The following is a 13,595-nucleotide window of genomic DNA, read 5'->3' as shown; positions in this document are numbered from 1 at the left end:
TCTCGATCTTCCTTGTATGACCGCATCAGGGAGTGTTAGTATGATGATCCGCATTTGCTTGTCCTTAAGGACAGGGTTCAGCATGATGATGCCAGGGATGTGACCATTGGAGATGATGGTGTGTTGAGGATGCAGGGCCGGATTTGCGTGCCCAATGTGAATGGGCTTCGGGAGTTGATACTGGAGGAGGCCCATAGCTCGCGGTATTCCATTCATCCGGGTGCCGCAAAGATGTATCAGGATCTTAGACAGCACTATTGGTGGCGGAGGATGAAGAGAGATATTGTGGAGTATGTAGCCCGGTGTCTTAATTGTCAGCAAGTGAAATATGAGCATCAGAGACCGGGTGGCTTACATCAGCAGATGATTATTCCTGAGTGGAAGTGGGAGAGAATCACTATGGATTTTGTTACCGGACTTCCATGAACTCTGAAGAAATTTGATGCTATTTGGGTGATTGTAGACAGACTAACCAAGTCTGCGCACTTCATTCCAGTTTGTACTACCTATTCTTCAGAGCGGCTGGCGGAGATCTATATTCGGGAGATAGTTCGATTGCATGGTGTCCATCATATCAGATCGGGGCACTCAGTTCACCTCTCAGTTTTGGCAGGCTGTTCAGCGAGAGTTGGGTACTCAGGTGCAGTTGACCACAGCTTTTCACCCTCAGACGTACGGGCAGTCCGAGCGCACCATTGAGATATTGGAGGATATGTTACGTGCCTGTGTTATTGATTTTGGAGGATCATGGGATCGATTTCTACCGCTTGCGGAGTTTCCATACAATAATAGCTATCAGTCCAGCATTCAGATGGCACCGTATGAGGCCTTGTATGGGAGGCGGTGTAGATCGCCAGTTGGTTGGTTCCAGCCCGGGAAGGCTAGGTTGTTGGGGACAGATTTGGTTCAGGATGCATTGGAGAAGATGAAGGTGATTCAGGAGAGACTCCGTACAGCACAGTCGAGGCAGAAGAGCTATGCAGACAGGAAGGTTCGAGATGTATCTTTTATGATTGGTGAGAAGGTCTTGCTGAAGGTTTCACCCACAAAGGGTGTTATGAGATTTGGGAAGAAAGGGAAGCTGAGCCCGCGGTTTATTGGACCTTTTGAGGTACTCAGGAGGATCGGGGAAGTGGCTTATGAGCTTGCCTTGCCACCTAGCTTGTCGAGCGTGCATCCAGTTTTTCACGTGTCTATGCTCCGGAAGTACGTTGGGGACCCGTCCCATGTTTTAGATTTCAGCACAGTTCAGCTAGAGGGTGACTTGACGTACGAGGTAGAGCCAGCAACCATTTTGGATCGTCAGGTTCGGAAGTTGAGATTAAAGGATGTGGCATCAGTGAAAGTGCAGTTGAGAGGTCGCCCCGTGGAGGAGGCTACCTGGGAGACCGAGCAGGAGATGCGGAGCAGATATCCTCACCTATTCGAGACTTCAGGTATGTTTCTTGACCCGCTCAAGGACGAGCGTTTGTTTAAGTTGGGGAGGATGTGACGACCCGACCCGTCGTCACGTGAGTTACCGCCCCGTTTTCCCCATGTTATGCTTCTTTAAGTTTCATTATCAGTATTTGATGTGTTAGAGTTGGTTTGGAATGGTTTTGATAAGAAATGAGACACTTAGTCTCTTTTAAGAAGGCTTAAGTTGGAAAAGTTAACCGGATGTTGACTTTTGTGTTAGAGGGCTCGGATTTGAATTCCAATGATTTGGTTAGCTTCGGGGGATGATTTGTGACTTAGGAGTGCGATCGGAATTGATTTTGGAGGTTCGGTGTAGAATTAGGCTTGAATTGGCGAAGTTAGTATTTTGGCGAATTCCGATTGGTAGGTGAGATTTTGATCCGGGGGTCGGAATGAGATTCCGAGAGTTGTAGTAGCTTCGTTAGGTGATTTTGGATATGTGTGCAAAATTTCAGGTCATTCGGAGATGTTTTGGTTGGGTTTCTGATCGAATGCGTGTTTCGGAAGTTTTAGAAGAACTTAGGCTTAAATTCGATGAGAAATGATGGTTTTAGTGTTGTTTGAGGTGTTTTAATGATTGGAGCAAGTTTGAATAAGGTATTGGATCATGCTTGTATTTTTGGTTGAGGTTCCGGGGGCCTCGGGGTGATTTCGGATGGCTAACGGGAAGTTTTGAAATTAAGAGATTGCAGAACCTGTGCTGCTTCTGGTATTTTCGCTTCTACGGAATTGGGACCGCAGAAGCGAGAGGAGAGACGCAGAAGCGGCAGGGACCACAAGTGCGGAATTGGTGACTGCATCTGCGGAGTCGCAGATGCGACAGGAGGACCGCAGATGCGGTATTTAAGCTCTTATGGGGATCCGCAGATGCGTTAATTTGTCCGTAGAAGCGGGAGGCGCAGGAACGGATATTAAACCGCAGAAGCGGATATGTCCGCAGAAGCGGTGCATTGACTGCAAAAGCGGGAGCCGCAGATGCGGCCATGGAGCCGCAGATGCGGAAATAACTGGTCAGAATAGTTTTATTTCCCTTCGCGAATTTTTGAAAGGGTTTCATATTTTCACTTCGGACTTGGAGAATTTGGGCGAGTTGGAGGAGAGGAATCAAGGGACTTCATTGAGGTAAGAATTTCTAAACCTAAAACACGATTTTATGGTGCAAACACATGAAATTAGACTGAAAACTCAAGAATTTAAGGTCAAAAATGGTGGTTTAGGGCTTGAAACCTAAGAGAACAAAAATGGGGATTTGAGGGGTCATTTGGACTCCGATTTTGGTGTTCTTTATATGTATAGACTCGCGGCGAGATAAGGAATCGGGTGATGAAAAATTTATAATTTTTCGAGAAGTGGGCCCGGGGCTCGGGTTTTGCCAACTTCGTGATTTTCGATGTTTTTCGAGTCTGTTCGATTGGGTTATATTCCCTTAGCATATGGTGACGTACTCGTTGTGGTTTTGGTCAGATTCGACGCGCGAAGAGGTGAATTCGAAAGGCAAGGGCATAGCAAGCTAGGACTTTGGCCGGCTTGAGGTTAGTAATAAATGTAAATGCTGTGTTGAGGGTTTGAAACCCCGAATTTGCACAACGTAGTGCTATGTGAGGTGATTTGCACGCCGGATAACGGGCGTGGGGTAGAGCACCGTCAGGGATTGTGACTTGGTCCGTCCCGCTTAATAAAATTGATACCTATTTGATTATAGATTTGTAATATCCTTATAAAAATGGATTAACTGTCATAATTGGGCTTCGTGCCAACTACTTGAATCCTTCAGAGATTGTTTTTAAATAGTTTCTTACCATATTTGTAAATATTAAACTCAGTCCGGGCATTCGATACTGTATTTGAAAACTCAGCCATTTTCTTAAAATTAGAAATTAAGTTAATATTTTTAAATGAAGTTTTGGGCTGAATATTTTTATACTATTGTGTGATTTTTGGACTGAGTATGGGATCGGGCTGCACGCCGCAGCAGTATTAGAATGATATTGATATGAGACCAAGGGCCTGCTTGATGCCACGAGATGGCTTATTATTGCGCTTGGGCCGTAAGGGGCCCCTCCCGGAGTCTGCACACCCCCAGTGAGCGCCGTCGACGTTAAATAAATGGAGCGGGCTGCACGGCCGCAGCGGGGTACTGGAGGTATCGGTTTATATGTTGCATTGTATATTTAATTGTCATTTATTCTTATTCTGGTGTGACTTTATTATAACTGTTTTAATGTTTACCGTATTATGCTATTGGTCCACGTTGTTGTATATCGGTCCACGTTGTTGTATGGTAGCTTTACTTTGTGTTTATTTAGGATTTCTGATCCTCAGACTTTATTTATATTTATTACTTTCTGAGTTGGAAGTACTCACAATACTCCCTGCACCTTGTGTGCAGATTCAGGTACACCACAGGGTGAGTGAGGACTCGTGTTAGCTGAGCAGCATTATCCGGGAGTATCAAGGTAGCTGCATGGCGTTCGCAACTCTGATCTCTCCCATCTATCTTTATTATTTTATTTGTAATTTTCCTAGTCGGAATTGTAATAGGTGGATGATCTGTTTTAGAGGCTCATGTTCGTGACACCAGATTCGGTGGGCTATCTAGTATTTTATTTTGGGGTTTTCGAATGTTAGAGATTATATCAGAATTTCCGTACTAAATTGGTATTATAGTAGTGAACATTTATTTATTTATATAGGTTATTTGGCTAAGGTTGTGTAAATGGTCGGGCTTGCCTAGCAATGTGTTGGGCGCCATCACGACCGGGGTTTGGGGTCGTGACAAATCTATAATCTAAACTAGAAAAGAAAAAGAAAACAAAAAGGTAAGTCCCAACAGTTTATGAGCTTGAAGTAACTCTTTTGAAATGTAAGAAGACAATGAGAATCTAAACTAGAATAGAAGGCATAGAAGCCAATCTTTGTCAGTAGGTACACGACAACGACGACACACAAGGAAATGGACACACACAAAAAAATTCAACTCCAACAGTTCGATGTTTCATTCAAATATGAACTTTGATTTTGTCCGCAGTCACATGGTACATACATTTTCTTTTTATAGTCTTTTTGTTATGCAGTTCTCTCCTTTTTTCAGGAAAGAAAAGTGAACATAAAACCACAAATCATCAGCAAATAGTAGAATTACTCGATTTTTTTAAAATGAAAAATAACAAATACTCAATAAATTAGTTGAGGGCAAACACTACGGCTATTTGAAAAAAACAACAATTGTAAGCAAAGGCATTGGAGATATTTGTTTGGGGTCCCCGGGGCCATGAAGCTATACAGCGGAAGAAACACGACTGTGCAACAATTGATTAGACAATGACAAAGGAGAGAGGGCCTGCTTTCTGTGTACGCCCAGGCTATTTTGGTATCAGCCAGCAATCAATCGCATTCACCACCTAATTTTTCTCTACATTGGCAATCTTGGCTCTAAAGTTCCAACTTTTAGTACCCTGTAGTTGGTTTATTATGTCATGCTTATGGTGAAAATTTGAGTTGAAATTGAAACAAAACTGCGAAAGTATGCTTGAAGCAAGAATATTGGCAACTTGATATTCAGACATGATATGCTTCACCATATCCTCTAGAGTCAACCATGTGATATAGACCATTTATTTGTCTTTTATTCAGTTCTTTGTGCCCACTCTTGACAATTACAACAACAACATTCCCAGTATTATCCGACACCGTGAGGTCTGGGAAGGGTAGTGTGTGCGCAGACCTTGCTCCTACCTGTGAGGATAAAGAGGCTGTTTCCAATAGACCCTCGGTTCAGGAAAGCGTAAGCACCACATTGATAGTTACACACAACAAATCCGCGAAAACATTGATACAAGTAATTATTCACCTGTTCATCTTTGATTTGAAAAGATTGATTAATTCTGAAACGTGATCAGAGGATTCTGATTGTCCATTAAGTACTCGTTGAAATTACCATCTCAACAATGACTAATATTATCATCTCAACAATGACTGCTTACCTACTAGGTGCAAAATGAATTGATGAATTTGCAGAGTCAAATGTGAAGGAAGAAAAAATATTTTGGCAGCTTGGTGTTACATGAAATTGCTTGTGACTAGTATACATATAGGAATGGAATACTATAATACTTGCACTAAAGGCACATCCTCAGGGCTTCAACATGTAACTTTAACCCGAGTTGCCATAATTCCTACTTTTGAATTCAGCCAAGGGTGTAGCCCGTGATAGCGACAGCATTACCCCAGCTGCTCATACTGAAGAATGCATAAATCAGCAAAAACAGAACGCATAAATCCTACAAGGTTTTATTCCACTCTGAATACAGAACGCATAAATCAGCGGAAATATGCCATATGTCTAGATGACTGAAACGGAGAAGAGCCAAAAGGAGAGGATTTCTGAACTTTTGGTGGGGCGATAACCGGCTTCTTTTTCTCAATCGTGGTCTCAGACCTCAACCAGTTCTCAACTACTGAAAGCAAATTGGGGGAAGACTTCAACTCGGGAAGCTCGGGTAATTTCTCAGACCTCTTCAGAACTCCATCTTGGATGTAAACAAGATCTGTTGCCCAGGACTCCAGTCCATCAAATATATGTGTTGCATAGACAATAGTAGCTCCTCTCTGTTATCATGACATGGAGCCAGAAAATTAATGTTCTCGCCTGTCTATGATGAATCAATATCTTAATTGGTTTGCTATATTAATCCCATGCACCACAATGTGGAAGGCACCACAGGTCTGTAATTTAATTGAAGAATACGTAAAGGTGATTTAAATTTTCCTATAGGGTTTTGATTCAGGGAAAATGTATGATGTCATCGATGACTCCATATGCAGTTTCGATGCTTAGACATTAAGGACCCCCCCCCCACCCCCCCCCCCCACCTAAAAAAAAAAAAAGTATAAAAGGAGGATGCGATGGGAGGATTAAACATCCGTTCAATAACCAACAGTGTAGTTCTAAACCTAGTTGAGTTTTCTCCACGTTAAAACAATCATACCTGTTCGCATTCTTCCTTAAAGAAGTCCAACAAATCCATCCTTGCTACAACATCTAAGTCAACTGTAACCTCATCCAGCAAAAGAACCTGGATGAAAGTGATTCTCCATTAGCAACAGTCATCAAAGAAGTTAACATGACCCTGCTGACAATTATCAAAGTATGAAAACCATCTCACAGGAAGCATATTGTTTGATTATTAAGTAAACAAAACTTGGACGTGGGCAATAAGAATGAGCACCGGAGCTATTTGAGAAGAATTAATATGGTGAGCATACTGTAAATATGACCTGTCTACTATGGGATTGGTGGATACATGCATTTTACATTTAACTCTAATACAATCAATCTTTGCTTTCCTGAGCCGAGGGTCTATTGGAAACAACCTCTCTATCCTCACAAGGTAGGGGTAAGGTCTGCGTACACAGTACCCTCCCTAGACCCCACGGTGTGGGATAATACTGGGTATGTTGTTATTGTTGATGTTGTTGTCGTGAACCTAATGCAACAAAGATTACCTTATAGGGGTGAAGGAGACCCATGCAGATTTGAACTCTGCGTCTCTGACCATCAGATACCTTGTGCATACGCCATTGCAGATTAATATCCAGCAGCTCAATCAACTTCTCTCGCCGAACTGGATCGACTCCTTCGACTAAACCATGACACGAAAACAAAAGAAGTTGAAATTTTATTCAAACTCAAGAAGTCAACATTATTGCATAAGTCATACAGAGAATAGTCATGATTAGGGGTGTTCATGGTTCGGTTTGGGTCGATTTTTCCCTAAGAAGAAACCAAATCAAGTAAATCGATTTTTCAAATATTGGAACCAAACCAAACTAATGAAGTCGGTTTTTTATCGATTCGGTTTTTGTCGGTTTTTTCGGTTATTTATCGGTACTTTTCTTAAATATGAGACATACACTACCAAACACATATTCCGGCGACTATATTTTCAACATAACACTATCAAATCAATTTCTCTTAGAGAGATCCATTGTTTAGCAAGATATATTGATGATAATTGAATCAAATAGTGATGAATGATTTAAGTACTCAATTAAAAATCGATTATTTTTAACATGAAATAAATTCTTGTACTTAGCAAAAAAAAAAACTACTAATCAAACTAGAATGTAAAGGCAAAGAATTAGATTATTAAATAGCAAAGAACTAGACTAAAAATATAAATGACTAATATGTACCGTAAAATTTTAGAAACTTTATATAAAAATATACATATATATAGGTGTAATAATAAATTTAAATAGCTACTTTTATAATCTGTTTGGTTCGGTTTTTTTCAGTTATTTTTTTATTAAAACCAAAACCAAACCAAATTTGATCGGTTTTTAAAATTCAAAACCAAAACCAAACCAATCCTAAAAAGTATGGGATTTTTTGGTCGGTTTTCGGTTTGGTTCGATTTTTCGGGTTTTTATGAACACCCCTAGTCATGATTAGTGAATCTCAAAAAGTCCAAAATCCAAATGGAGTCAACAAATTAGCACCTCTATATAACATTCATATTAGTTATATACTCCTAGGTCAGTAGAATGGGCAAGCTGCAACAGAAATCAGAGCGAAAAATAAAGAGACTTGCAAAATAAAGAGCTTACGCACCTCCAAATATCATATGTTCTGCTGAAAAATCTCCCTGAAGTGGAATCTCTCCCTGAGTTTTGGCAAAAATAAAGCCATTCAGAATAGCATTCTATTTAACAAAGTTTGAGATCTTATGCTAGTAAAAAGTTAAAAAAGAAACAAAAGGGAAAGCGTAAATAATGATGGAAAAGCATAGAAACCTCTATCTACAATCATTTCTGAATAATTTTTAAGTGCATTCTTAGTTCAGGCTGATCCACAATTTTAGTTAGTAGGTGCACATTACTGCATGAAATGCTATTTAGCAGCAGTGGGTGATAACTAAGTACTATAAATTTACATTTATTCGAAAAACTTGTTCAACTATAAATACGGTTCAAACCGTTAGCAGATGCCCAAATACTACATTCGCCCATGATCACACTGAAAATTCTGAACAGAACTACAAAAAGGCAGACATGAAAACCAAAACCATTATTCAGTACTTACAGCAGAGCCAGCATTTTTGCTCCAGGACTCTCCTAGGTATGCCAAATCACCATCACAGACGAGGTGGGTGTCATGAAATGCTGAAAAATTCAGCACCTTCACTACATCTCTTCCTCCCACCATATGCTTTCCCGCCAATATCCTCAACAGTGTCGTCTTTCCTGTTCCAATTTAAAAAAAAATTGAGGCTCACAACTTGATCTAAATATTTAGGAGTTGTATGAATATACATTTCTCAATATTTTTCAATTATATATACATATTATAGTAAGTGGTGGTAACACATACCGGATCCATTTGCACCGACAAGGAGACATCGAGATCCGGGAGAAATCTTTAGGCTGAAATCGAAAAAGATAGGACTTTGGAAATCGTAAGAGAATTGCATTCCATTGACGAGAATACTGTTTGATCTTCCCTCCATCTTCTTTCTCTGCTGTTCTTTTCAATGTGGCACTATAACCATTTCACGGGTCGCTTTTATACCCGTTTTTTCGTCTTGCTCCGCTCACCTAACTGCTACTCTGGTAACTGTTCAATTGGAGGTTACCTTGCTGTTTGTATTCCCACCACAAAGACCGGGTCGGTATAGTGCAATTCCACTCGGATCCGATTAGTACACTTTTGGAGCTCCGAATTAACTTCGATCTACTTTTTTTATGCTTAAATATCATACATTGTAATAACAAAAATGCCATAAATTGTTCTTCTGAATTATCGGATTAACTACTTTACTAGTTTTCATGATTAAATCTTAAAAATCAAAAAAATTTCAGATGAAAGACAATTTAAAAAAAAAAACTAATTTAGGCTATATGGTTTAAATAACAATTCAGCATTGATAACTATTAGTAGCAAAATTTGGTATTACAAATAATAGGTTAGCCATAAGCATTTGTTATTAATATAGATAAAATTATAAATAGTCCGAATATTATTTTAAGTAATATAACAATTTTCAGTAATAAAATTTTTAATACTCTTTTTGTTAATTTTAACTTCAAATTTAAAAAAAAAAAAAAATTCAATCGAATATTGTATAAACAGCTGTTGAATTTTTCATTTTTGAATGCTAAAAAAGTAGGGTATTGCCCATATAGAACCCGGAAATTAAATAACGCCATTGGCCAAGGTGAAGGCTTACAAGCAGCCACGTAACTTGGAGAACGAGGACCCGTTTGGCAGACAATTAAAATGGATCCCCCCGAATCCAAGAACCGAAATGGCGGTCGCCTATCGAAGCATCACGCGCTGACATAAAAGCGCGCCGCGGATTGAAAAGCCAACGATTTTGACGAGAAAAAAAGAAGGCCGAAGCCAACGATTTTCATTTCTCCAGTCCCCAAGTTAGGGTTTTGTTTTGTGTCGCTTTTATCGATTTTTCAAAACCGAAAGGAGAAATCTCTCGATCGTGAATTGCGAGACTCCAATCGGTTTTTCTAGCACAGAGTCATTGGAGCAAAGTCTTGAAGTATTTTGACTATTCAGGCCCTATGATTTCAATTTTCAGAGTAGCTTAGCTGAATTTTTCGTATTATTATTTGATTAATGGTGTTAAAACAAACAGTGTTACCGGCTATCCTTTGGTCACACAAAAGTGGATAATGTTTATCAATCAAACGAGCTCAGGACTTTGTAAAGAGAGTTTCGCGGTGTGACTGCTCCTAGTTAATTTGGTAAGTGGACTTTCACCAGCAATTAGCTAATAACGAGGTCAAATATACTTTATTCACAATGCATTCTTCTGGTACCTTCATATGTATCTTATTTTGTTTTCAAATGGAGAAAAGGAAAAATACTACCCTCTTTGTTTCAATTTATGTGAGGTAATGTGACTTGGCACAGAGGTTAATAAGCAAAGGACTGCCTTTGAGACTTGTGGTCTTAAATATGGTATAACATTATTTTGAAACTTTGTGGTCTTAAGCATGTCATAACATTTGTATAACTAACAAATAAGGGAGCAATGGTATGCACAATGCACTAAACTCTTGAATATCAGGAATGAGAATTGTATTGCTGAAAGATGATTTTTTTTTGTCCTTTTCATTTGTAGACAGACAACGGAGAAATGGAAGAAGAGGAGGAAGATAAGATTTTACTCAGCAGTTTGGGTGTGACGTCTGCAAATCCTGAAGATATTGAACATGACATCTTGGAAAAGGTTTGTTCTGCAGAGTTGGTAATGCTGTTTCTCTGTAAATCATTTGGCAGTAGGAGTTTTGCTTAGTTTCGTAATATGCTAATGCTATGCAATCTAGTAACTTAATGGAGATGGACCTTTTTCATATATTGGCAGGCAACAAGGCACCCTGGGGAGAGCAATGAAGCTACCGGGAGTGCTGAAGAAGAGAGAGTGGAAAGAAAGAAAGGCAATGAAGAAGGACAGGATAAGAAATTAGATTTGTATAATAAACTGAGAGCAGTAGAAGTAGAAATAGATGCAATTAAGAGTGGTTTTGGACACTTGGAGCGCTTCAGAAGACATGAGGAGGAAGTCCCAGATACTGATGGTAGCAGCGAGGCAAAGCAGACAGAGAGTGAGCAAAGCGTTATTCAGGCACCTCTGGATGATTCAAACCTTCAACATGCTTTAGCTGATGATCGTCTAAGAAGTCTCCTCAAGACAAAGGCTCAACTTAAGAAAGAACTTTCGGATTTTACTGATGATACTTCATCTGATGCATTGATACGAGATCTTGTTAAGGATCAACCTGAATTCAAAAGAAAGGTGAAGGAAGTTCAGAAATCAAGCAACAAGAAGAGCAAACGGCGGAAGACGACATTGCTGGATGATGACGATGATTTTGATGCAGTGTTAACTGCAGCATCTTCTGGATTTGTTGAAACAGTATGTGGTTTTTACGAACTGTAAATTGAAAAGATTTTGTAAGGTGGAAGCTACATGTTTGCATTTGTGTTTGTACAATAATAAGTAATACTTTGTACAACGTAAGCATCTATTGTCGTACCTTAACATATGGAGCTCTCAAGCTAACCACATATTTTCTCTGTCGTAGGAAAGAGATGCACTGGTAAGGAAAGGAATGTTAACCCCCTTCCACCAGCTCAAAGGCTTTGAACGTCGGGTTCAAGATTCGGAGTCTTTTGGTACTGCAGCTGATATAACCAGTAATGACAATGACCTGGCTTCCACCAGTATAGCCAAGGCTGTCCAGTCAATTTCACAGGCAGCTCAAGCTCGTCCAACCACCAAGTTGCTTGATTCTGCTTCATTACCAAAACTTGAGGCACCAACCCACCCTTTCCAAAGACTAAGGAAACCCCTTAAAATCCCTCAATCATTAGAGACTACACCAGAGAAGAATGGGGATGGTACCAGAAAGAAGAAAAGACCATTACCTAGCAAGAAGTGGAGAAAGTTGGCATTTCGTGAGCAAAGACAGAACGAAGGATCAGGTATCTTTATACACATGATTTGTGCTATGCACCTAGGGATTTGGTTTATTCGGTAGGACGGAATGTGTGAAGTGTGGGTTAGGCACGCGTCACGAGCTCGAACCTTATCATTGATTAAACCGTGGTATTTAAGTGGGAGGGAGGGATACTCTCTGATAGGGGTGGGCGTTCGATCACTTCGGTTTTTAGAAGTGGAAAACTGAAATGGAACTGAAATTAATTCGGCTCGGTTCGGTCTGTAGAGTTTGGTTTGGTTTATATCGGTTCCGTTTTACGGTTTGGGCCTTATCAGTTAGGAACTTTTTTTTTTTTGGTTTTAGTAAGTCCACTTTGATACTAGTCGCTAGGTAGTGGATGACTATTTTAGGCCTGCTTTGGTTTATGACGGTTTTATTTCAAGGGCATAAGCTGGTTGGCAAATTGATTTAAGGAAGAAGGATCATAATAACACTTAAAACACCACCTCACAAATTAATAAACAAAATTCCATACATTCTCAAGATAAAATCAATAAACAAATACAATCAACAAAACAACATAGAACAAAATGAATAGAAAAATGATAAGAAAGCAGTGACTTTGAAATCTATAGGTCGAGAGGAGAGAGTACAGATTTCGAAGGCTGAGCTGCTTCAGAACATAATTCGAGCAGAGTCGCTTACTCGGATGCCAAACCATAAGTATCTTACCTGGACTGGAGGAGCGACAGAACAGTCAGCAGCAAAGGCGATTTAAAATTTCGTGGGCTGAAGTCTGAAGATTTTGAACTTCTTGGCGGCAACTAGTGATACGGAGGAAGATTAGAAGTGCAAGCTTCAACTTCTAAAGCTTGAGAGAATCAAGGTTTACTTGTTAATGGAAGAAGAAATTGTGGCTGATCAGGAAATATTGTAACCTCAGGAAGAGAAAACTTAGAGGATCGATGGAAGGCTGAATACAATTTGATATTTCGAAGGCTGAAAAGTTCTCAAAAACTCGTGAACTTTTAAAAATCTAAAGCTTGAAACCGGCCACCGAACCGAAGTTATGGAAAGATTAATCCTGAACCGACTGAAAAACCAAAACTGACCAAAAACCGAAAATCTTGGTTAGGTCGATTCTTTCGGTTTTATGCCCCTGTACTCTCCAAGTTCCGGACCTGTGAGCACAATTGGGTTGATTATAACAAAATATATATATGTGTATGTGTGTACTGATTATTGTTAATAAATTGCAAACAGATTGCTATTTCGCGAGATATTCTCCCTCCCTTCCTGTATAAGTATTTGTGGTTTTATTTGCTCCTGATATATTTTCCTCCCGACATGAATAACTTCATAGTGCCGATCTGTTAGTTAACCTTTGCCTATAGGTGCCAACAGCATGTAGTATGTTATTCTAGTGACAAGGCAGGATAGATAAGCTTAGATGGTCCATCGCAAGAACTCATATCGGTTTCATGTTTTTGACTAATTTTTGTTAAGTCTGATGTAGTCGTCTAAGTACTATGATAGGTGAGCTTGATAGAAACTCTTATCTCTTAATTCCAGTTTAGATGTCAAATATTTAGGCCTTCAAGTTTGGAATCTTTCTGTATTTTGCTATATGCTTTCTCAAATGTGTTGGTGTCCAAGCAGAAAGATCTTGTTCGCAG

The 13,595-nt window shown here is 39.7% G+C and overlaps 2 protein-coding genes across 2 annotated transcripts in view; one reads left to right on the top strand and one right to left on the bottom strand.

Moving 5' to 3' along the window:
- Positions 5,461-9,097, bottom strand: LOC109229166 (ABC transporter I family member 21-like). Its single transcript, XM_019394515.1, has 6 exons — positions 8,831-9,097; positions 8,543-8,703; positions 8,072-8,123; positions 6,964-7,100; positions 6,447-6,533; positions 5,461-6,066 (listed from the first exon to the last, which is right to left on the bottom strand). The coding sequence occupies exons 1-6, from the start codon at positions 8,964-8,966 to the stop codon at positions 5,779-5,781; spliced, it is 861 nt and encodes a 286-aa protein (XP_019250060.1). The 5' UTR covers positions 8,967-9,097; the 3' UTR covers positions 5,461-5,778.
- The window catches only part of LOC109229156 (protein CHROMATIN REMODELING 8), an 8,272-nt gene continuing 4,354 nt past the window's right edge, over positions 9,678-13,595 (top strand). The window contains exons 1-4 of the mRNA XM_019394503.1: positions 9,678-10,218; positions 10,599-10,706; positions 10,842-11,393; positions 11,563-11,962. Of these exons, the coding sequence (XP_019250048.1) occupies positions 10,614-10,706; positions 10,842-11,393; positions 11,563-11,962 (1,045 nt within the window). The 5' untranslated portion in view covers positions 9,678-10,218; positions 10,599-10,613. The remainder of the gene's footprint in view (positions 10,219-10,598; positions 10,707-10,841; positions 11,394-11,562; positions 11,963-13,595) is intronic.

Source organism: Nicotiana attenuata, chromosome 1 (genome assembly GCF_001879085.1).
Source record: "Nicotiana attenuata strain UT chromosome 1, NIATTr2, whole genome shotgun sequence".
Classification (NCBI taxonomy): Eukaryota; Viridiplantae; Streptophyta; class Magnoliopsida; order Solanales; family Solanaceae; genus Nicotiana; species Nicotiana attenuata.
This window is presented reverse-complemented; position numbering and strand designations above follow the sequence as displayed.

Excerpts from the sequence above, each read along its gene's own strand:
- LOC109229166 (XM_019394515.1), bottom strand. The coding sequence starts at position 8,966 with ATGGAGGGAAGATCAAACAGTATTCTCGTCAATGGAATGCAATTCTCT. Across the intron at positions 6,534-6,963 it reads GTCTCCTTCACCCCTATAAG|GTTCTTTTGCTGGATGAGGT; the intron begins GTAATCTTTGTT and ends ACTTTCATCCAG. Across the intron at positions 6,067-6,446 it reads TTAAGGAAGAATGCGAACAG|AGAGGAGCTACTATTGTCTA; the intron begins GTATGATTGTTT and ends TCATGATAACAG.